Below are 22,879 nucleotides of genomic sequence, written 5' to 3' on the forward strand. Positions count from 1 at the left end.
AGATATTAACCGTATCCAGGTGTGTAGTGATGAGGGTGACAGTGAAACTACGTATCCCCAGCACGGGTAGGGCCCTTTAAAAGAGTTAAAAGCTTGGGTTTTATCTGCAATTTTTCAGTTTGTACGTTATTAGCATTATAAGCAAACGATTTCTGTTGACTGGATAAAGACGTTCACGGTAGTAGTTGAAAAGGAATGAGGCAGCATTTCGTTCAGTTTCAGAAACGCCACAACACAGAGTTTGTCAGCTTACTGCTGCAAAACAATCCGAAGCGGCTGCACAAGGGAGACTGAGGAGTTCAAGCTCCAACAGGTTGAGAGCGACGGCAGGTTTAAAAAAACTGTGTTTTCAGTTACATTACTGAGGCTACTTTTGCTTGTGTATATGTTTGGATTATATCTTTGAAGTTTCTAACCTTTTAATTATACGACATCATTTATGGTACCTCAGACTGGGCTGCACTTGTTGGACACTAATTCATCTTCATTCTTCAAATGAAATGAATTTGGATGTATCTGACTGTGAAGTACAGTACCACAGTACACCACAGTAATCCTTGTCTCAGCGTAGGGACCAGAGTTAGGAGGTTTATGGGGGTTAGATGTGTTAACCTGTTGCCTTAGTTATATATACAGGCGTGTCATTGGACGTATTAAAAAGGGAGGTCGGAGTTCAAATTTTTGTGCTACTCCACTGACTGTCTCTCATTGGTCCCCGGCCCAGAGCTGGTGGAGTATTTCAGGGCTCAGATTAGGAAAGACCCGGACATGGCCTCTGCTGTGGCCGCTATCCGCACTCTGCTTGAATTCCTCAAAAGAGACAAAGGTAAGTTCCCTCCTGGCACCATCATTCTCACACCTGTGATCCATGTAGCTCCTTTAGTTTTTATGGACCAGCTGCATACTGGTCTCAGCCCCTTTCGACACGCTCTCCCTGCCCCTTCAGGTGAAACTATCCTGGGCCTGAGGGAGAGTCTGATGTGGGCCACAGACTGCCTGACAGGAGTGGACTCCTCTGTGGCCGTGTCCTCAGGAGGAGAGCTCTTCCTGCGATTCATAAGCCTCACATATCTGGAGCACCAGGTTTGTTACCTGCCTGGGACAAAATCATGCGTACGGACAAACTACTGGTCCACATCAAAGCTAAAACAGCACTCCATGTTTTAACATTGGAGCCAAGACTGAAGACGGACTCCTGCTTCAGAGGCAGGCATTGTCTAAAGGATAGCTTCACATTTTTTCCAAGTTTATCATAAAACAATACTAGAAGCAGTTTTATGTGGCTGTCATTTTCTTTGTCCTGTCCATACAGACCATAAAGAGATCCTTTTTTTAGCATGATGTGATGTAAAAGATGGGGGCGATATCCACAGTCTTTGCTCTGTGGAAAATGCATTCTTGTGTTACGCTGAAGTGCTGTCACTAAGATGGATAGTTACACAAACACAGAGAATTATATATTAAAAAGAAAACTTTGGAAAATATCCACTTAATTTGACCAGGCACGTTGCAGTTATATGATGTGCATCTTTACCACTAGGCCACCATGTTGTTTTTTATTATTGGTTCTGATATATTTTTAGATTAGTTATCTTAATATTTAGACAATTTTCAGGCCTAAAACAACTAAAGTACAATGAAATATACACCTGGCAGTGTAGAGCAGGGTTTCAAGCAACATTTAGACCAAAATGTAGGGACATAAAATTTACAAGAAATGTAATTTAACAGTTAAATTAATTAATAAAATTCAGAAATGTGTGTTGATTTGTTACTCTGTCTTTCAGGATCTGTCACGCTGCAAGAAGGTGATGGAAGAGAGAGGGGAACTATTTTTAGAGAAGATCTCAATGTCAAGGACCAAGGTTGCCAAGCTCTGCCATACCTTCATCAAAGATGGTGCTGTAAGTACAGTATTTGTTTTACATACACGGACAGTATAAGGTTTTTCTATTGTTAAAGAACAAACAAGCACTTTCTGTTGGCTCTTTTTTTTTTTTTTTTTGTTGGACAATTTGCTGCCAAATTCCTAAGAACTTGTAATGATGTACTGTATGGATTATATTTCTTGCTCTTGCGAAATACATACATTTTGTATTTTTTCGTAGTAAAGAAGGAGCTTTGAATTAAGAAAAGAGGTCCGGAGGTCGTTAAAAGAAGACTGTAACCTGGTTTGTTGTAGAGACCGTAACATACAAGATTGTATTGTCAGCATAAAAATGGATGTTGCAACGTTCAGTTGGAAAATACATATCATTAATGTCTAGAGTAAATGGCAGGGGACCTTATATTGATCCTTGTGGGACACCGTATCAACCATTCGAGGATTTAATTTCACAGTCTCAACTCAACTCTACCAGACAAATTTGGTTTGAACCAGGTGTAAACAGTATCATTAATACCAATGGGAAGCAATTTATTTAAACGAAATGTTGTCATGAAGCGTATCAAAAGCCAAATCTACAAAGAGTGTAGCACAATGTTGATTTTTATGAAGCAGGTTAACAATGTCATCCACAACAGCAGTTATTGTACCATGAGCAGGTCTCAAGCCTGACTGCTGTGACGTTATTATCCCCCAGAGAGACACATTGAGTTAGCCAGTGATTGTAGGATTTGAGACAGCACTGCTTGGACAGAGTTAGACAGACGTTACACAGTATCTAAGGAATTCAGTAACTCGTTTTTTTCCTCTTGTCTTCAAAATGCTTATCCCTCAGAAAATCCTGACTCACTCCTACTCCAGAGTCGTCCTCAGGGTGCTGGAAAAAGCTGTAGCTGAGAAGAAACGCTTCTCTGTCTATGTGACTGAATCGCAGCCTGACTCAGCTGGGTGAGTGAATAGTGTCAGTAAACTGTGTCACAGTTTTATTCTGAAGGGACACACACTCTTTGAACCAGTGTTTTTTTTTTTTTTTTTTTTTTATAAATGTCTTTATTCAGGCGACAGATGGCAGAAGCCCTGGGAAAACTCAACGTTCCAGTAACAGTAGTCCTGGATGCAGCTGTGGGGTAAATACCCTGCTCAAAAAAATTGAAGGAACACTTTGAAAACACATCAGACCTCGATGGGGGGGGACCATGCCGCATATCTATACTGATATGGACTGGGTAATGTCTTAGTATCGAAAGGATGCCACATTGTTTGGTAGAAATGAAAATGATCAACCTACAGAGGGCTGAATTCAAAGACACCCCGAACATTGAAAAAAGAGTGAAAGTGAAAAAATGATGCGGCAGGCTAGTCCATTTTGCTGTAAATCCGTTGCAGCAACTCAAAATGGTACTCAGTACTGTGTATTGCCCTCACGTGCTTGTACGCATGCCTGACAACGTCGGGGCATGCTCCTAATGAGACGACGGATGGTGTCCTGGGGTATCTCCTCCCAGATCTGGACCAGGGCATCACTGAGCTCCCACACAGTCTGAGGTGCAACCTGGCGGTGTCAGATGAACCGAAACATAATGTCCCAGAGGTGTTCTATTGGATTTAGGTCAGGCATGGGGGCCAGTCAATGGTATCAATTCCTCCATCCTCCAGGAACTGCCTGTATACCCTTGCCAAATGAGGCCGGGCATTGTCAAGCACCAGGAGGAACCCAGGACCCACTTCACCAGCGTAGGGTCTGACAATAGGTCCAAAGATTTCATCCCGATACCTAATGGCAGTCAGGGTGCCGTTGTCTATGCCTCACTGACCCACCACCAAACCGGTCATGCTGAACGATGTTACAGGCAGCATAACGTTCTCCACGGCTTCTCCAGACCCTTTCACGTCTGTCACATGTGCTCAGGGTGAACCTGCTCTCATCTGTGGAAAGCAGAGGGCGCCAGTGGCGGACCTGCCAATTCTGTTGTTCTATGGCAAATGCCAATTGAGCTCCACGGTGCCGGGGAGCGAGCACAGGGCCCACTAGAGGACGTCAGGCCCTCAACCCACCCTCATGAAGTCAGTTTCTGATTGTTTGGTCAGAGACATTCACACCAGTGGCCTGCTGGAGGTCCTGTTGTAGGGCTCCGGCAGTGCTCATCCTGTTCCTCCTTGCACAAAAGGAGCGGATACCAGTCCTGCTGATGGGTTAAGGACCCTGTCCAGCTCTCCCTGTCCAGAGTAACTGCCTGTCTCCTGGGATCTCCTCCGTGCTCTTGAGACTGTGCCGGGAGACACAGCAAACCTTCTGGCAATGGCACGTATCAATGTGCCATCCTGGAGGAGTTGACTGCCTGTACAACTTCTGAAGGGTCCAGGTATCGACCTCATGCTACCAGTAGTGACACTGACCCTAGCCAAATGCAAAACTAGTGAAAAACAGTCAGAAAAGATGAGAAGGGAAAAAATGTCAGTGGCCTCCACCTGGAAAACCATCCCTGTTTTGGGGGTCGTCTCAGTGTTGCCCCTCTAGTGCACCTGTTGTTAATTTCATTAACACCGAAGCAGCTGAAACTGATTAACAACCCCCTCTGCTACTTAACTGACCAGATCAGTATCCTAGAAGTTTAATTGACGTGATGCAATACTCTGATTAAAAAGTGTTCCTTTAATTTTTGAGCTGTTGATATTCAGTATCAGGATCATACACTGTCAACATGAACTCTGTTGCATTTATGTAGCGTATTTGTCATTTTTCACAGGTATGTCTTGGAGAAAGTGGATGTAGTTATTGTTGGTGCAGAGGGAGTTGTGGAGAGCGGAGGAATCATCAACAAGGTGTGTTCCAGGAAATAGTCGGGGGGCCAGTATCACAAAGCGAGTTTGAGCTTAGTCTGGCTCGGTGGGTCAACCAGCTTCACTGAGGCCAATAAAGGTGATCTCCTGGTGAACTACTCCAGTTAAAAGTGAGCCAGCTTTTTATGATGCTGGAAAACCTGAGTTAAGCCCAAAGATGGCTGACTAACCCACTGATCTCACTTTGTGATTCGGGCCACACGTATCAGATGAATGAGGTGTTGATGCTCTGACAAACACAGGCCTAATTGTTTCACCATCGCGCTTGCAGATTGGCACTTATCAGATGGCGGTGTGCTCTAAAGCTCACAACAAGCCCTTCTACGTTGTGGCAGAGAGTTTCAAGTTCGTCCGTCTCTATCCGCTCAACCAACAGGATGTGCCAGATAAATTCAAGGTATCACTTCATGTCTACATTTACTTTGTGTCATACAGGTGTTTGCAAAAGTTTGGGCACTCCGGAGATAATTACATGTCATGTTTATTTTAGAAGTGAAAAGAAGTAAATGCAACCCCTGCAGCAAACAGACCTTAAAAATGCTGATAAACGGTTACTTATTTCCTGAACATAAAAAAAGAAAGAAAAGTTAGGGCACCCTACCCTGTGTTCTCGTTATCAAATGCTGCTCCTTTTTGTTCACCAAACACACCTTCGGCGATTGATTGTTCATGAAATAAAAAGTAAGTCCATTAACATTTGAAGAGAGGCTGATTTTGAATGTCCGTTTGCTGAAAGGGTTGGATTTGCTTCGTTTCACTCAGAAAAAACTTTCATTTGCCAAAACCTTTGCATACAAATCTGATATTTCTTTGTATTGTCTTCTCCTTTCCTTCCCAGTACAAAGCAGATATCCTGAAGACCGTACAGAACCTGTCAGAGGAGCATCCAATGATTGACTACACGCCTCCCTCCCTCATCACCCTCCTCTTTACTGACCTGGGAGTCCTCACCCCGTCTGCTGTAAGCGATGAACTCATCAAGCTTTATTTATAACCGTGCTTCACAATTCTCAAATAAAAACCCTGATCAACAGGTAAACAAATGTCAGAGTTGTTGCTTGGGATTTATTTGAACTCAGCTTTTTACATGGACCAGGTAAACTACAGGAGTTTTATCACGCATCCTCTTCACCTGAGCTGTCATGTGATGGTCCTTCGGTTTTATGTTTTGACTTTGGTCCACTCGTTATCTGTTTCTCAAAGTCCTCCTCGCTGATTTGCCCTTTCTTCAGTTTCTTGAGGAGACGAGTGTCATTTAAAAGCTCTTTCATGTCTTCGTCGTCCACGTCGGAGCCCAGCAGAGACTGAAAAGATAGAAGGAGAGCCATGAAGAAATCTAGTCCACTGTCGCGCTTGGGTTTTATCAATACATTTAATGGTCACTGAATGGAAATACCTCATTGTGCTTCCTCTTGGCCGACCTCTTTTTCTTGCGATCCTTCCTGGCTTTCTGTTTGGACCAGGCCTCGTTCCTTATAAAAGTCTTTCTTGGAAGGGGAGCGCTTTCTTTCTCTTTCAGCATCTTCTGTCTCTGTTTCTCCCGGTTCTTGTCCTTGTAGCGAATGGTATCTGTGTCCACTGTCGTCTCAATGAAATCGGGGAACGTTTTCCCTCTCAGTTCGGGCATCTTCGGCAGGCGAAGGAGGGCAAAGCTGCGGGCTAAGGAGGCAAAGTCCAGATCTAGACAAAGAAAGAAGCACAAGGTGTTATACTTGGACTGAACGCACATTAAAGACTTGAATCCTGAGATGTCGAGTGGGTTTCTTCACCTTTGATCCTGAAGATGAGACTACATTCGTGTTTGGCGTAGGCCTGGACGTAGGAGACGAAGGCCCTCATGCCCCTGTCAAACATGGCACGGTCCGCCAGAGACATGGCCTTCACTTTGGACAGCACATCCACAACATCACCTATAGGGGTCATCCTCTGGAGCGGGCACTGAAGAAAACCACAAGAGACGTGGAAAAACCACTGAGTAATCGTGAATACTAGCCAATAACGAATGCTCCCAAAACATGTGTGCCCAACATTGCTGTGTCTTTAAAGTACTCATATGTAGACGGACCAACCTGGGGATCATATGGCAGAAAAAACAAAATATTCATGTGGCGGCTCAGGGGGCACCAACGGTTCACGTATGTATGTGTGTTTATATAAATGTTTGTTTATTGACATGGAGATCCATATGAACAGTTTGCTTGATGGCTAATTTCAAAGTATTAAGGTTTCAAGAATATGCATCTGGCATTCAGAATAAAATAAAAACTGTTTTTTGAAAAAATACCCCCACTTTTAAGTAATTTAAAGTTGCATTTAATTGTCGTGCCAGTCACACCCTGTATCTTCTTTGACTGTTACGTTTCAGAATACGTCCAATAGCCTGTATAATACATAAATTATGCACTTATTATCAAGTAGGACTTGCAGATCAGAAATCAGAAATTTGCCTCAAGGGCTTTACAGTCTGTACAGCATACGACACACTCTGTCCTTAGATCCTGGAGTCGGATAAAGGAAAACTCCCCAACACCACTCCAAGTGGGTGATGGTCACCGTTATATGCAGCGTACAAGAGAGGACAGAGTTATAGTATTTTACTTTTCTGACACAGCTAATTAATCTGTGCTTTGTAACCCACCCTCCTTTAATTTTGAAGACCACAGGTCCACATTAGAACTTTTACAACATCTCAACTTGACTGTCCACTCCCCTATTCTTTTCCCCATTACATTTGCTCAGTTTAGTGATCCATTCATGCTGATTTCCACATCGGTTTTTTCTTTCTATATCATGAGCCCCGTGGGCTCTATATATATATGAAAGAATGTTCCTAGGTGGGGGGAAAAAAAGGTCCATGGTAACATGGCAACAAGTCGAGTTTGGAGCAACTTCAGAACAAGCAGAGCAGGTATGAGAAGTGATGGATTCTACTGATTTCAGGGCTTGTTGACTGCAAACGATAGATAAACTAAGTGGAAAAGAAAAGAACTCACCTTCTGGTTGATGGACAAGAAATTGACGTAGGATTCCTCCATTGGCAGCAGGAAGACGAGGGCATTGCCCTGATTACCGATACGTGCTGTACGCCCACATCGATGTACGAAGGCACTGAGACACAGACAGAAAAACCACAACAAAGCACGAAGCTTCTTTTATCAGTCGTTCTCAAAATGAAAGCTCAGCAACAGCGCCATCAAATGACGACTCATTTCGAATTAGGTTTTGAATCAAATCATTTATGTTATACAACATAATGTAATTTAAGTGTATTACCTTATATGAGAAACTTAAATTGGCCTCCTGAACATTCAATATTTCGGGACTGGGAATGTAGTTTACACCGTGTATCCTCACAGTAACTGTCAAACTGTAGTATTCTGTAATCCTACTACATGAGGTTCTTTTATTTACTTATTTTTTTAAATAGCCAAAAACTCATTCACATGCATTTTCTAAGTCATCCATATTGTCTGGAAATGAATGTCTGGTAAAAGATTATCGTGATGAACTACCGATGTAGTCCACGCGTCCTACGCTATTTAATTCATTAACCGATCTGTCAATATGGCCTTAAAAAGCCTGTTAACTATCAAGTTAACCAGTGAGTTAAACAATAAGGCTGGTGATATTTTTTTTATAATTTTGTTCATCTCAACACATCCAATGAAAAGACCCAAAATACAAGCGCGTCGGTCCTTGGGCCGCCTGGCCCCCGTAGTTTTTAACAGACAACCAGGAGGAAATGGAGCATTTATTGCTGACTACTTTCCACATTAGATTCTCCAGTGAGTATTTACTGGCATATTGGTTTTGGTCTATGTTGACAGTAAGACTTGGATTATAGAACACTGATGACCAATACACTTGTGAAAATAAACCCCTTTTATTATAAGCAATACAGCGATTCTAGTTTTGCCTTTCAGATCCAGTTGGGTTGGTGTCTTAATTTTGCACACTCACCTGGCACTACTGGGAGGATCATACTGCAGCACCCAGTTAACATCAGGGATATCGATGCCTCTGGCCATGACATCTGTACACACCAAGATCCCACTGCGACATAATACGAGGACAAAAAATGACAGAGGTCAAATTACGGACAACCAGAATCACTGTACCATTACATGCGAACTCGTTTTCACCTTTTCAGGGTCCGAAAGTCGGCAAAGATCTTGTTGCGTTTATTTTTCATCTTGCCGTGGATGCAGCAGACGTTGACCTTCTTGACCAGCGTCTCCAGAGCTCGACCGTAGTACTCCACACACGCACATGTACTGATGACGAGACAGCAACAAGTCGTGTCGGTCAGTTACTACAGACCCCGAACCACACTTTTTTTTTTTTTTTTTTTAAACTTCAAGGCAAGTGATGGAGGTTTGGGTTCAAGGGGGGGGGGGTCACGACTCCCAATTAGTCTCCTGAACAATCAACGATCCGACCCGAGGGATTGATTGGACTTCTGTGGATTTCTGGCCAGTCCAAATTTTTGGTTGGCTTTCTGGAGTTTGAGCAGCTCCATAGTCCGAGTTTGATTTAATGTTACTAGAGTAGTATTTTATAGAGATGTGGAAAATTATGAATTTTTGATCAACAGAAAATTCCTTATTTTAATAACTGATTAATCAGTTCAGTCATTTTTCTTCTGGCAAAAAGGCTAGATATACTTTTATTCCAGTTTTTTCAATGTGAGGATTTTATACCCATCTCTGGTTTATTTCATTGTAAAAGTGAATTTCTTTGGGTTTGACTGTTGGGGTTAAGGAAAATTGTGATTTTTTTTCATTATCGTTGGACATTTTACAGACCAAGCGACTAATTGATTGATAGAGGGGAAGAATCAGCAGATGAATGGATAATGAAAATAATTGTTAGTTGCAGCTCTAGTATTTTTTATTCTTCCTAGTCTCGAGTGAGACCGAGCTATGACGTAAATAAAATCGAACTTTGCAGCAGAACAGACCATATTATCTGCATTTTCCATCTATTGGCGGCTCAATATTTTTCTTTTTTACTTCATACTCTCTGTTTAAAGTAGAAATGCACACAGTAACGCTGACTTTCTCTTTTTGTCAACAATTTTGGCGACGAGGTTTTCTTGTTTTAATTCATTTATTGGAAGTGTCACCAGAAAAAAAAAACAAATTGCAGATTCTGTTTGAGCACAGAATTTATACGTTTTGGCCGATTAAAACGTGCGATAACACAAGATTAAATAAAACGTACAGTGTCTGCCCAGCTTAACGTACCTGAAGAAGACCAGATGCTTCTCATGCTTGTGTTGCCTTAGAAACGCCACCAGGCTGTTGAACTTGTCCTCGGCTCTAAGTATCTGAAATGAGAACCCTTACACGTGAATTTTTGTGTCATTGCTGTGCTTGAATTTTGGGCGGACTGATGTGGAACAGGCATCAGACCGAGCTATCGGTTTGTTTGTGACACTTGCACTCACGGTGTAGTAGTTGGAGAGCCTAGAGGGGGTTTTCTGGGTGGCGGTGGCAGCCACGCCTTTCTCTTTGACGGTGATCCGCACTGGGTTCCTGAGGCCGGCTCTCACCAGTTTTTCCAGCTCCTGTGTCTGAGTGGCTGAAAACAAGCCTGTACGCCTCTGTTTAGGCAGGTAGCTCAAGATGGTGTTCAGACTGGACACGCAGACACAGACAAACTGACTGTTAGTGGCGAGAAGACCTAAAAAATTAAATCTACAGCACTCTGCAAAGGTTTTAGGCACTTCAGATGTTTAGATTCTCATCCATAACCAAATACCGTCAGGGATGCGTCCGATTTGTCCCTGATTCAGCCTGCAGCAGGTCAACGAGTCCAAACACAGAGCCAGAGTCATAAAGACCTGTCTTCAGAGACTAGAAGAACAAGGAGTCCAGCAGCAGATGGTCTGGCCCCGACAGAGCCCTGATCTCAACATCACAGAGTCAGTCTGGGATCACATGAAGAGACAGGACACACTGAGACGGACTAAATCCACAGAAGAACTGGGGCAAGTTCTCCAAGATGCTTGGAACGACCCACCTGCCAAGAACCCGAAAAACTGTGTGCAGGTGTCCTGAGGAGAACTGGTGCTGGGTTAACGGCAAAGGGGGGGTCGCAGCAGATATTGATTAGATTTAGGTTTTTTCTGTTTTCTGCAGTTTGTACGATTACTCACTTTTCTTTTAGTGCCTAAAACTTTTGCACGGCACTGCACATGTATCTATCTGAAGAGTGTGCACAGAGAACCAATTCCTTCTTCCTCAACAAAATCACTTTTATGGCGTACCTGGCCTCAAAGCCCATGTCTAGCAGCCTGTCGGCCTCGTCGAGAACCAGCACATCCAGACTCTTGACTGAGCTGGCCAAGTCCAGCCCATCTGACTTCCTCCTGAACATGTCCTCCAGACGGCCGGGAGTCGCGATCACAATGTTTGCCCTGAAACACAGGTGTCGTCGTGTTGGCGTCTGTGACTCCGCAGACACATTATTGTGAACGCAATAACGGAAGAACGACACGTAGTAGAAACTATATATATATAACTATAAACTATATATGGAGTCTGATTAGATTTTGGTGTGTGGCTACATACTTTTGCGTGTTAATGAGGCAAAAGTGCTTTTTTGAAAGGGCCTCTTGTTAAATGATCTGCCTATGTGGCGTTCTGGTGGCTTTAGCGATTTAAGGTTTTGGCCAGAAATGGCAGCTTCCACGATATCAGTCCAACTGGGGACTCCTGTCGCATGTCACTCCACGCATCACATACCCCTGATCCTTGAACTTCTCCACATCCTCTATTGGGTTTGTGCCACCAATCAGTAAAATCTGCCTGAAAAACAAACGCACATGAAGCATCTGAATTACTTAAAAAGAAAACAACAGAAACAAAACAAGACCAACAAGACCTGCTGACACAAAACAGGATGGGGATGCTGTTCTCTCAGCACAGATGGACAAAAACATCTCCAGTAATTCTGGTTCTCTGAGGTTTAAAGTGATGATGCTCCTACCGTTATGGTCGAAGTCTCCAGCTATTTAAACTCACACACACACACACACACACAATTCCGATTTGGTTTTTGACCACATAATCTCACTTTTTCTGGAGCTATCACCTGCATCTCACTGTCTTCATCGGTGAAAGGAGAGTTTGCAGTCGGGAGTTCAACAACCGAACGACAACAACGACAACGACCTTCCGCCACTGACTGAGATGTGGTTGGACTCTTCAGAAGAAGCTAGTAAGTGGATTATTTAACTGCTAGGTAAATAATCAACTTCCACGCTCACTCAGTTTCACTATCATTTAATCTTATTTAATTCTCGAGTAATTGTTTGGTCTATCTAATGTTTTAATATAGTGTAAAATACCTTGAACCACTCAATATTTGGCATTTTTGCACGAAAAGCCACTTTAACGATTAACCGATGAACAAAACAGTTGCCGATTGCTTTTCTGTCAGTGGACTGATCGATTCATCGACTTCCCACCGTGATCCACGTTCCGCAGTCACTTCCTACTCACGTGAACTGTGGAAACGTCTGAATAAACTGCCCCATCACTTCGCTGATCTGGAGGGCCAGTTCTCTTGTGGGAGTGATCACCAGGGCGCCGACCTGCGGGAAGTGCAATTTAGATCTCAACATCTCCCCCGAAAGTCCAACCCCAGTCCCCCAAGCGGGTCCAACTCTACAGCTCGGAGAGTAACGCTCACACAGTGAATGTAAAAGTACCAGGGGCAAAATAAATGTGGACAGCCGTTCCGCCTCTGGTCTCGTCATTACCTGCATCTTCTTCAGCTTCTCTTCTCTCTTCAGGAGCAGTTCTATGATAGGAATGACGAACGCAAGCGTCTTTCCACTCCCGGTCACCTGCAATGACAGGACGTTTAGTGAGCTGCAGAGAAGATGCTCCACGAAGCAACAATAACTAGTAGTACATTGGGTCGGTGCCACTTTTTGATAAGTCACGTTACTAATGGCTTTATTAACGGTGAATAAAACATTGACTTACGCTTTGTAGATCAGTCAGAGGGCGTTAATAAGAACAGCGTTTGGGTTTTGCCAGGTTGTGGAAACTGCTTTGCTTTGTCTTTTTAATTCATCAGGAAGTTTTCCTCCAGTGGCTTTATTAACATTTGTCGGTGCAGAATTGACAGGGCTTTATCACCTGTGTCGCTCAGTGTGTAAACAGAAGTTCGGTTTGCAAAAGCCAAAATTTGACCCAAGCAAAATGACACAGGTACCAAAATAAAAGTGTTTATCATGCAGCATGGGCCATTTCAGAGTGATGTGCAATGCACCGGGGCTGCACCAACGATTTTTCTCATGATTGTTCAATTATTACTATCATGCTTGACACAGGAGAGCATTTCAATTCCCTCGTCTGAGAAGCTGGAACCAGCAGATGTTTAGCTACTGGTGTGCATCACGTTAATGGTGCAGCTTGTGAAGGCGGGACCAGATATTAAATGACTTTATATACAACTGGCCAGTTTGACAAAGTCTCATCTTAACCTATGACAACACGATCACCCGCTTTTTGATTATGTCTTGAAATATCGATCTGAAGTAAGTCAAGTTCTCAGATACACGCAGTGGAGCAGAAGTAAAAAAGTGTCACAAAATGGAAATACTCAAGTACAAGTGCCTCCGATTTGTACTTAGGTAGGTTCAGGCTACCTGGTGAAACTGCTCACTTACCGCCTCTGCGGCCACATCTTTGTTGCTCATGAACAGCGGGATACAGGCGGACTAGAAAGAAGAAGAATGACAGTAAGTCGGCGGCTGAGGAGATGGCGAGAGACACGGATTTGAAGTATTAATGTTACCTGTACAGGTGTCATGTGTGTGAATTTCAGTTCATCGAGCGTTTGTAAAATCCCCTCGTTAAGTTTGACAGGTAAACTGTCCCACGTCCCGTCTGTCGTATTGTCCATACTGGAACCAAACCAGTACGAATCGCCGGTTCGTGAGTAAAAGCCGCGGTGCCGCTGCCGGGATCGAGCTCCACGCTGCTCCTTGTGCCGGGCGCGCTGATGTTTACAAGCCGGGTGGGAACTGAAGCGATGTCGCCACTATGGTTCCGCTTTCCCACATAATTTCATTTTACTTTAAAAAAAAAACTCTTTTATGGCAAAAGACACAACAGAGGTTGAAGATACTTCACTTAAGTAAAAGCATAAATACCAAATAAATAACTACCAGTGGTGGTAGCACATTTACTCAAGTACCGTGTTGAAGTAGAAATCTGAGGATCTTTGAGGCATTTTCTGCAGATTTATGCTTCTGTGTTGGGAAATATTGTACTTTCCACTCCACTACATTTATCTGATAACTCTAGCTGCTTTTTCATATTCGGATTAATAATACAAGATACAATATAATATAATAAGTATATCATGATGTGCTGTTATAGGTGAAGATAAAACCTGATGGATCACAAACTACCCATCGGTGAATAAAATAACTAAACTGAGCCCCTCCTTTACCAGCTGCAACATTGAAATGATGAACGCATTAATGCATCAATAGGTATAATCCATTAATATAATATGCATTATTCTGAAATGGGACTTTTACCTTTGGTACTTTGAGTATATTTTCATGCTAGTACCCAACATTTTGAATGCAGGACTCGGGAGGAGGAGCGTTTCTACACTGTGGTATTGCAGCTCATGTGAAATAATCAAGTACTTCTTCCACCACTGATAACAACCATGAGTATCAAAAGTATCAAAAGTAATGTAGTAATAGTATATATTAAGATGACTGGATTACTGTTACTGATGCACAAACTGGTGAGCAATGTTTTAATGTTGAAGCTGGTGGAGATGGAGCTCATTTTAAATACTTTATATTTTATTGATTGATCACATGTTCTAAATTGAATGTTACCGTCTTAAAAAAAAATAGCCATGGATGACAAATAAATGTAGCGGAGTAGAAGTATAAAGTACCAGAAAGAGGATATACTCAAGGACAAAGCACAAGTACCTCAAAATTGTACTGACGTAAAGAACTTGGGTAAATTGGCCAGTTACTCTGCTCTGCTGTAATACACTGACTACACTCACTGAACAGGGTTTTCCCACCTGTGTTTCTCTATAATAAAGAGCTTCATTAGCCCTATTTGAAAACTTTTTTTTTTTTACAGCACAGTCTTTTTGTCTTTCTTTTCTTATAAGGATAAGTACAGTCTTTACGTTATAGTTGGTGTCCTGTATTTTTTTTTAACTACACTGCTGTACTGTATATGACATCAGCTGACTTTTAGCATGGTAAACGTGCTTCTGCAACTGCATCAGGCAGATACTACCATGAACCTCTACGATCACCCAAACCGTCCCATCTTGTGCTTCGGCCTTGCGTTGGGGCCCTTGCAGTCCGGCTTTATGTGTGTTGCTCGTATCATTACTGATAACATCGCGATCATTTCGCCAATAACGTGCCAGTAGAGGATTGTGATCTCTATCTAGCCGTACACACGTCCTTTATTAATGATTTATTCAAACACAAAAACACAAGTCACAGTCTGAAAACCTTCATGAAATTTGGACATTTATTTGTTTTGTTTTGATTTGACGATGATCAATTTCAAAATGCAGCGAGAACTACAGTTTTGCAAGGAACTTAAGAAATCCGGTGTGTACAGGTTGTGCTTTTCAAACCACCTTAGACAAGTACAAGTATTGATTTTGCCTTGAGAGTTTTTCCCCTCTAGCATGTTGTCAATATGCACGTGTCAGCGTTACATGTGCTGATTTGAACTACGGTATTTACAGAGATTATCTAAGAGTTGGTAGAAACTTTGCGGTTTCCTCTACAGGAGTTTAGTAGGAAGAAGTCACATCTAAACCGAGTCATTTTCACTTTTTTATTGCTACACCAGTTCATGGACATTGTAGAGTCTCCAGTCTATTTGCATTTTTGCAACTGTCTAGGTTTTCTCATTACATCAAGGTCTTTTTTTTAAAATCTTATTAAAAGAAGCCCAAGTGAATAGTTTGTTACAGAGTGGCTGCAAATATGCTTCGAGAAGATGAGGAGGGTTGAGAAAAAAGGGGGAAGAGGTGGAAACTCTGGGGATGGAAGTGTAGACATGAGGGCAAGAATTTGGCAAGGACAGCAGTGCTAAGCTACCACCCCTGAAGCAGACAGTGAAGGGCCTAGTGAAAGCTCCTGCCAAGTGTGAGAGGAATCTACGGATGTCGCAACCTTTGTGCTTCTTCAAAGTCAGAGGTGAGGGAACGCTCTTTGTCCTGATGGTTTCCAACCGGCCTTGACCAAAACTTGGTCAAACGCCTGATTATGCGTCGCGATGGCCGACTGGAGCAAGCTGGCTGAGCCCAACTTTTCCCAGAGGTCACCCAACGGACCACAGAGGATCTCATCCCTGTCAAGAGCCTTGGGGATGATGACGGGGGTCTCACTCGCTTCGAATTCTTCAAGTGTCATCTTTGTCAGATTGTTAATAACGTCACTGGAGTCTGGCTGGCTCACTGGTATGTTGGTGACTTCAGCTGTATGTGTTAACAACTTCCCGAGCAGCACAGAGAGAGACAACTTGCTCCTCTGTGTTCGCTGTCAAACTCTTTTCTCCCTTTTTGGCTAGCAGCTTGGACAGGACCTCCTCAGTGTCTGTTCCTGCTACAGACACTAGATCGGCCTGGTTCATTGGGCCAGAGTCGTTTTTCGACCACAGGTGCACCTGCTGCAAGAAAGTCATGACCGCATCTTCTGTCGTCGCATAGGAAAGTTTCGGGTGAAGAAGCAACAGCCACTTCCCGTGCGACCCCCTTCATAGCAGTGTCACACAGCCTCTTTCCCTGTGGAACTGCGGGGATTTGATAGGCCTGCCCCTGCATCAAGTGACGACAGATGTCATCGGTCAGCTTCTTTGTTAATTTGGTGAGCTCATCGCAGGAGGTGATGTTTTCCAGATGTTTGCAGGCAGAAAACGCACGTGCCTGCGTCTGCGGGAGCAGCAACACCTCCTTCAGCGGACTATCAACATTGTCCACGACTGCCTGCTTGCTGTTATCACCTCGCCGCTCACTTGTATCGATGATTGGGGTCCTGCTCATGGTAGCACAAACCTCTGGCGAGGACTTGAGTTTGGGAGAGTCCGGTACAGCACCTGGTATGGTAAAGTCTAAATCGCACTCATGCCCTTAATTTGGGAGATTTCAAGTTAATAATCACAGGGCAGTCTGCGGCTGGCATATTAAACTTGCTCCTGAGTCCCTCTATGATGCGACAGATGAATTCTCTGGCAGATGCACGAAACTGGCGCCATCTCTGTTGGCTGACGAGAGCAGTGTGTTGTGAAGAGTGTGAGGGGGAAAAAAAAGGGCCTGCAGTTTCCTCGCTACCGAACTTGAACTCAAACACGGCATGAATGGGAGGTGCGGCCTGGTTGTTGACTCAGGACCGGCAGCGTCCACGCAGTCACAACTCTGCAGGGTTTGAGAGCGATCGTTTGAACGATGTCGGTTGCTACAGCACGAGCACGAAGGACAGGCCCAGAGGTCCATTATCATTATAATGATAATGCAAAGCAATAGATGTGAACCTACATAAATGCATCCCTTCACTTACAGTCGGGAAGACTTTACTTTACTTTCTAAAGATCCATTAGCATCTGGTCATAAAGCCAGAGTGGATGCCTTGGGAGGGGCAGTTAAATAAAATTCTTGCAGGGAATGATACAAATCCTATAATGCTAATTTTACTACTAGTAAAATTACTTTTAAAATCACTGTACCCCCCTTTTCCAAATGTTATTATATACAATATTTTGATTATTTTGATTATTATTAGTGCTGCATTTTCATTGTCACTGGTGGGGGTGACGCTGATTTTACCCACGTTATATATGGGTAATTTAATCTGTAACGTCTCATGATTTATAAATTGATATATGTTTCGATTTAGAATCTTAATATCTTTACATACAAAGTGCAGAGTAACTTGTAAATGTAGTGGAGAAAAAAGCACAAATTTTCTCTCTTAAATGAAGAGGAATATAAGTACAAAGTAGTAAAGAGTAAACTCAAGTAAACAACAAGTACCACAAAACTGTGTTTAAGTACATTTGAGTAAAGGTACTTTACTTTCCATCACTTCAAATCTTTTACTTGAAATAAAGCAGCACTGGAGCACTATAAAAAAAACTAGCCCAACACATATTACACGTACAAATCCTGCACTGAACAATAAACGTACCAAAGTATCATCAGCAAAATGTAGTAAAGGCCTCAATTGAGTATTTATTACTTCTGACGCAGTAATGTAGAAGCAACGTACTGTCATGGCTGGTTGATGTGGCTACTTCACATTCTGTCGGGTTGTTGAGTCTACAACAAGAACTGAGCGGTGAATCTGCAAAGTAACTCTCACCTGCAGCTGTCCAATACACTTAGTGCAGTAAAGGTTACAGTATATGTAGTGGAAGAATACAGTGACAAGAAATGGAAACACCACTAAACTGTGCAGTACTTGAGCAGCCTAAACATACTTACTCACTTTCCACCACTGTGTTGCCTCATCTTCTTCCCATTGCAGCACAGTAAAGAGTTGGACGTGGCGTTTGAAAACAGTAGGTCGGACTTTGCTGATTACATTGTTAGATATTTTAAAAAAATAAAATAAAAATAAAAAGCATAACTTTCTCTCATAACTTCTAAAGCAGGAACAGATGTTCATTAAATCACTTTCCTTATTGAACAATTGCAATTTTTCCTCCGTTATTCAAGATGAGACAAAAAAACAAGATTGTATTGTGTCAAAGTTTAGAATTCGTTTTCAATGTTATAGGTAGGAGAGAAGCTTCATTATGTTGCTGTGGTATCACTCACACATCAGATATCACCGCGGCGCTCTTAGCCCTACATGAGTCAGAGTCCTGGACCTTTTTCCCCCAGCAGACGTTGACTTGTCACAGCAGTTGAAACTAGTCGCATTCACAATGGCTCAATTCCAGTTGTTATCGCAATGCAATAGACCAATCAATATTATTTACACCCGTTGACCAAACGGCCGTGACTGCTACGAAAAATGTCTACTCAACTTTAGCTCAACTCTACAGAATCAGATGATCTGTAGTTAACGTGCTCCATAAGAAACTGTTTCCTCTTGTTTACAAAGACATCCGAGTAATTTTACAGAATATTGGCTTTATTATGAAACCTGGGGCATTTTCCACAGACAACCATTCTACATTTGTACAGATCCATTTATCAGATTTTGTTGAAATCACACAAAAAAAGGAGAGACTGTGTACAGGGCAGTTTACCTGCCTGAGCTCACCAAAGATATTTCTTGATACAAAACTGGAGCATATTAAGTAACATGCAACACCTTCGATGCTGTAGCTGTGTGCTAGATGTCAAGCTACTGCCTTGGACGTAAGTTTTTACCTTGCATGGGGGAAAGAAATGGCGTAATCATTTGAAAGGCTTCATCCAGACAGTCACATGTCACTGGATATGCTCCAGAAAAAAAAAAAAAAAAAACAATTCAAAATTTTAATACAATCGTATAATTTAAAATCCCCAAACCCAACGAACTAACTATAGTAGAAGCAACTAAAGCACACAGCAGTCATTAGGTGTCAGACCCCGCCCCACCCAGCCAGCCTTAATCAACACGTAACATTTCAGTATTCCTCTACACTTTGCTTTGGAGCTGCACCCCAAATAGGCCAGATAAAATCCAACCCTGTCTCAGCTCTTGCCGCTAAGTTGAAGTTTCAAAGTTTGTTTGAAAATTAAAATCAACCTGAACTTTTTGGCCAAAAGACCACCAGGCTGTTGCCACTTTCTGAACTACGTAGGGAGTCAAGCAGTTTCCCTGCGAAAGATGTCCGCTGAAGCCCCCGGTGGCAAGGATCGCTATAAATCAACAGACAGAGCCAGAAGCTGTACAGTTTCCCTTAGAAGACCAGCTGCAATGTGAATCCTTCAGATTATTAGACATGTTCAGGAGTGCAATTTGTTGTTTGAAAGCATCAATATATTGTCTGACTTGGCTTAGACATTGGAAACAAAGCCCCCGGCATCTCAGACAATGAGCTAATGGAATCTGTTTGCATTTTTGCCATTGTTTATCATTTGAAAGGCGTCCCACTTGAATCTTAATAAGGGCTGCATTCTCCTGTGGTGACTTCACACACGCATATCCACCGATATATTTCTAAGCCTTTTTTATCTGACTGCCCTTTACTTAATATTATGAGCCTCACACTCATTTTTGTGGGCAAAACTGTACTGGTGAGGGATCGGTTCTTAAGTGTAATTATCAAACAATATTGGACCAAAAAAAAAAAAACAAAAAACAAAAAATCTGTTAAACAAAAATGAAAACCTAATGAAAACTCATATCTATCCCAGAACCTTGCGGCCATTCGTTCCAAACATACAATTATTACATTTATAAGGAAGGAACAGAACAGATAACAAGACAACAAAACATCTGGGATCCAATCATAAGTAGGCTTTACTCAAACTGCCAGTCTCATTTGCAGATTGTAAATAACTGTCTTGGTGTTGCAGAAAACTGTGGAGGACACAGAGGGATCATGTAATCGCACTACACCACTCGCCGTACTTCGAAAAATCTCTTCAGGTAGTAAATCTGTCCAAGCGTCATCGCCACCAGGACCAGAGCTTCGAAGAAGGACCACAGCACCACTCTGCTGTTTGTGTTGTCGTTGACTGGAGGGAGACGAAAAGACGGTTTGTGAAGCTACACACTTAAATTACCGGGATAAACTGGCTTTCAACACATGTTCTCGCCGGACTGGACTGACTTACTGGCTCTGTGTATCCTCTCACGGACCTCCATGTACTCCTGCTCGTGCTTTACGGCTGTCATGGCAACTGCCAGCTCGTTGATCATCTCCTCCAGCTTGTTTTGGTGAGCTGAAAACAAACAAAAGTTAACCCATCAGTGATAAGTCACGACACAATTTTTGTGCACAGGAAAGCATGCGCAGGGTATCCAGTACATGCATAACAGTTTCACACTTGTGACGTATGTGGCAGGTGTTGCTGTCGCATCATCACAGACATTTTATGGTTCATACACTCTCTCACTGTGCAAATAGTCAAACCATTCCCAAACATCACAGCTTCCTGACTACATATGGAAGTACTGCACAATATTAGTTTATGCTACGGAAACAACACTGGTTAGAGAAAACTCGGCAGTGCATCACAAACTCAAAAAGTCACGGCCTGCCCTGTGCCCTACCATCCCAGCTGTCACCACCTACAATGAGGAAAAGAGTAGCCAAAATAAAGTCACAAAGAAGGAAACTAATAGAAAACAATTTCACAAGATTAATCCAAGTAGAATACAGAAATAAAAACTGGTCTGAATTCTGCATGATCCAACTGGAGAAAGGCCGTAGGACATTAAATAGGGGATTTCCTAGTGTCTTTTGCACGGACATAGTCAGTAACACACATAAACACCCCCCGTGTACCTTCCGTCTCCATGTCTTGGCCTTTAGGTGCCTCTCCAATATCAATGGTGAACATGACGATCTTGGGTGTCATGGTTGACATCTTGTTGCTGAAGCAGAACTTGTAGGTCCCGTCCATGTGCGCCGCCACCGAGTACTTGCCACTGGACTCCCTGTCACCTTTGTAAATCTGCTTACCATCAGGCCCCGTTATCTGGAGAGGAGACAGGGGTAGGGAACAGGGCTGCATTAGGGCAGGTCATTAACAACATGACGGGGCTGGTGGCAACATATGGCAGCAGAAATCTGGGCGCTAGAAACACCCCATGGCGCCCTTTAAAACGGCAGCACCGTCTCCCCACAGAAAACAAATCAAAAGGGGACTAGGGACATTTTGCTTTCCGGTGTATTAACGGTTAAAACACCTTGTTGGTATGCAGTTAGCTAGCAGAACTTCACCGGACACATGCTAACACTGCACTTCCTGTATCGTCATGAATAATTCAGTTACCAGGGTATAACGCGCTCCATAACAAAAAACTGACCAAATAACGTCTCTGCAATAATTTATCCATAACTTAAAATGCTAACAGTGGGTCAGGAACTATAATCCCGGGCAGCAGCTGACTAGTTTCACTTGACGTAACGCAGGCAGCTAATAGCTAACGCTAGCACAGGCCTTCTGTATCACCAAACAAATTAAGTCAAAAAAAATTATTTCACCAGGTTAGACTGCTGGGTTGTGGTCTCAGTGACATATCCTACCTCAACGTCGATGTCCAGGAAGCCTCCTTCGGCAACCTCAAACATCAGGCCCATCTTGGTGCCGGAGTTGACCTGCTCGTAGAAGCACTCCTCGGCATGGGCGTCTATGCTAACGAAGTAGCCGGACGCGGTGGCAGACAGGACGGCCAGCAAGACAACCAGCTCCGAAACGGTAAACATGTTTCTAACGTTAAAACGCGACCGTCACAGCAAGTCTGACGATATGAAAGGTTTCCCCGCCAAGGTATATCATGCAGGAACGCAGGATGTCTGTTTGTATGAGTGAACTGCCGCGGGAGAAGAGCCGCTCCAGCTTCGGCTGCGGTGTGCCGCTCTGTGACTGCCACGTACGGGCTTATACCGCAGCCGGCTAGGGACAAACTTCAGAGGGCGCAGAGGCTGCTGAGACGGACAGATCGCCACATCAACATCTGCCGCTGCAGCACAGGGCGGAGGAGCGTACTTCTGTTCTTGCCAGGGACGCGCTTAGATGTTAAACATTACAGCCAGTGTAGCAGCACAGAAATCTGGGCCCCCAAAACTGAGTACGCCCTTGTGCAATATCACTAAAATGTTCAGTGATTCAACATTGTTCCATCTTACAATCAATGTATTATTTTTAAGTGGAAGTGTGGGGTGTATCAACTTATGTATGATTAAAAAAAAACAAACAGGTTAGATCCACCACAATGAAAATATGGCTCCCAAAGTTCAACCCCGATGCAACCAAAGTGAGTACACCTGTGATTTCCACTTCAGGCCAACTGTGTGAACGAGGTTAGAAAATGGCCTGTGAACACTGCAATGTCCTCAGTTTTGGCCTGGGTTGTGTCTAATGCAACATGGCTCCACGCGGTAAGGAACTGCCTGAACAAGTCCGAAAACCAGATGGTCGCACTTCATAAAAGGTGGCAGAGGGTACAAGAGCACCAGTAGG

The 22,879-nt window shown here is 43.1% G+C and overlaps 3 protein-coding genes across 5 annotated transcripts; 1 reads left to right on the forward strand and 2 right to left on the reverse strand.

Annotated features, from left to right (window-relative positions):
- The first annotated feature begins 12 nt into the window (after positions 1-12).
- Positions 13-5,769, forward strand: eif2b1 (eukaryotic translation initiation factor 2B, subunit 1 alpha). 3 transcript variants are annotated; one of them, XM_040157826.1, is made up of 10 exons: positions 24-66; positions 217-330; positions 725-826; positions 947-1,083; positions 1,788-1,904; positions 2,721-2,833; positions 2,944-3,012; positions 4,633-4,708; positions 4,998-5,123; positions 5,565-5,769. In XM_040157826.1, the coding sequence occupies exons 1-10, from the start codon at positions 30-32 to the stop codon at positions 5,718-5,720; spliced, it is 1,047 nt and encodes a 348-aa protein (XP_040013760.1). In that variant the 5' UTR covers positions 24-29; the 3' UTR covers positions 5,721-5,769. The 3 variants fall into 3 exon arrangements, with proteins under 3 accessions (XP_040013761.1, XP_040013760.1, XP_040013762.1); XM_040157827.1 differs by lacking the exon at positions 217-330 and having other exon boundaries at positions 13-66; XM_040157828.1 differs by lacking the exon at positions 24-66 and having other exon boundaries at positions 293-313.
- Positions 5,770-5,771: 2 nt separating this feature from the next.
- Positions 5,772-13,769, reverse strand: ddx55 (DEAD (Asp-Glu-Ala-Asp) box polypeptide 55). Its single transcript, XM_040157825.1, has 14 exons — positions 13,541-13,769; positions 13,413-13,463; positions 12,495-12,581; positions 12,235-12,326; positions 11,476-11,538; positions 10,998-11,147; positions 10,176-10,365; positions 9,973-10,055; positions 8,869-9,000; positions 8,687-8,779; positions 7,720-7,834; positions 6,496-6,664; positions 6,123-6,406; positions 5,772-6,030 (listed from the first exon to the last, which is right to left on the reverse strand). Exons 1-14 carry the CDS (start codon positions 13,646-13,648, stop codon positions 5,842-5,844), a joined length of 1,806 nt encoding a protein of 601 aa, XP_040013759.1. The 5' UTR covers positions 13,649-13,769; the 3' UTR covers positions 5,772-5,841.
- Positions 13,770-18,866: 5,097 nt separating this feature from the next.
- On the reverse strand, positions 18,867-22,122 carry tmed2 (transmembrane p24 trafficking protein 2). The gene is made up of 4 exons (XM_040158231.1): positions 21,943-22,122; positions 21,199-21,391; positions 20,525-20,632; positions 18,867-20,425 (listed from the first exon to the last, which is right to left on the reverse strand). Exons 1-4 carry the CDS (start codon positions 22,120-22,122, stop codon positions 20,301-20,303), a joined length of 606 nt encoding a protein of 201 aa, XP_040014165.1. The 3' UTR covers positions 18,867-20,300.
- Positions 22,123-22,879: the final 757 nt, after the last annotated feature.

This window comes from Xiphias gladius, chromosome 20, assembly GCF_016859285.1.
Source record: "Xiphias gladius isolate SHS-SW01 ecotype Sanya breed wild chromosome 20, ASM1685928v1, whole genome shotgun sequence".
NCBI lineage: Eukaryota > Metazoa > Chordata > Actinopteri > Istiophoriformes > Xiphiidae > Xiphias > Xiphias gladius.

Coding starts and splice junctions, on each gene's coding strand:
- eif2b1 (XM_040157826.1), top strand. CDS start 30: ATGAGGGTGACAGTGAAACTACGTATCCCCAGCACGG. Junction 827..946: donor ATTCCTCAAAAGAGACAAAG/GTAAGTTCCCTC, acceptor CTGCCCCTTCAG/GTGAAACTATCCTGGGCCTG. Junction 3,013..4,632: donor GTCCTGGATGCAGCTGTGGG/GTAAATACCCTG, acceptor CATTTTTCACAG/GTATGTCTTGGAGAAAGTGG.
- ddx55 (XM_040157825.1), bottom strand. CDS start 13,648: ATGGACAATACGACAGACGGGACGTGGGACAGTTTACCTGTCAAACTT. Junction 11,539..12,234: donor CAGACGTTTCCACAGTTCAC/GTGAGTAGGAAG, acceptor TTTGTTTTTCAG/GCAGATTTTACTGATTGGTG. Junction 10,366..10,997: donor GACATGGGCTTTGAGGCCAG/GTACGCCATAAA, acceptor CTGCGTGTCCAG/TCTGAACACCATCTTGAGCT.
- tmed2 (XM_040158231.1), bottom strand. CDS start 22,122: ATGTTTACCGTTTCGGAGCTGGTTGTCTTGCTGGCCGTCCTGTCTGCC. Junction 20,633..21,198: donor CCAAGACATGGAGACGGAAG/GTACACGGGGGG, acceptor GTTTGTTTTCAG/CTCACCAAAACAAGCTGGAG. Junction 20,426..20,524: donor TGAGAGGATACACAGAGCCA/GTAAGTCAGTCC, acceptor GTCTCCCTCCAG/TCAACGACAACACAAACAGC.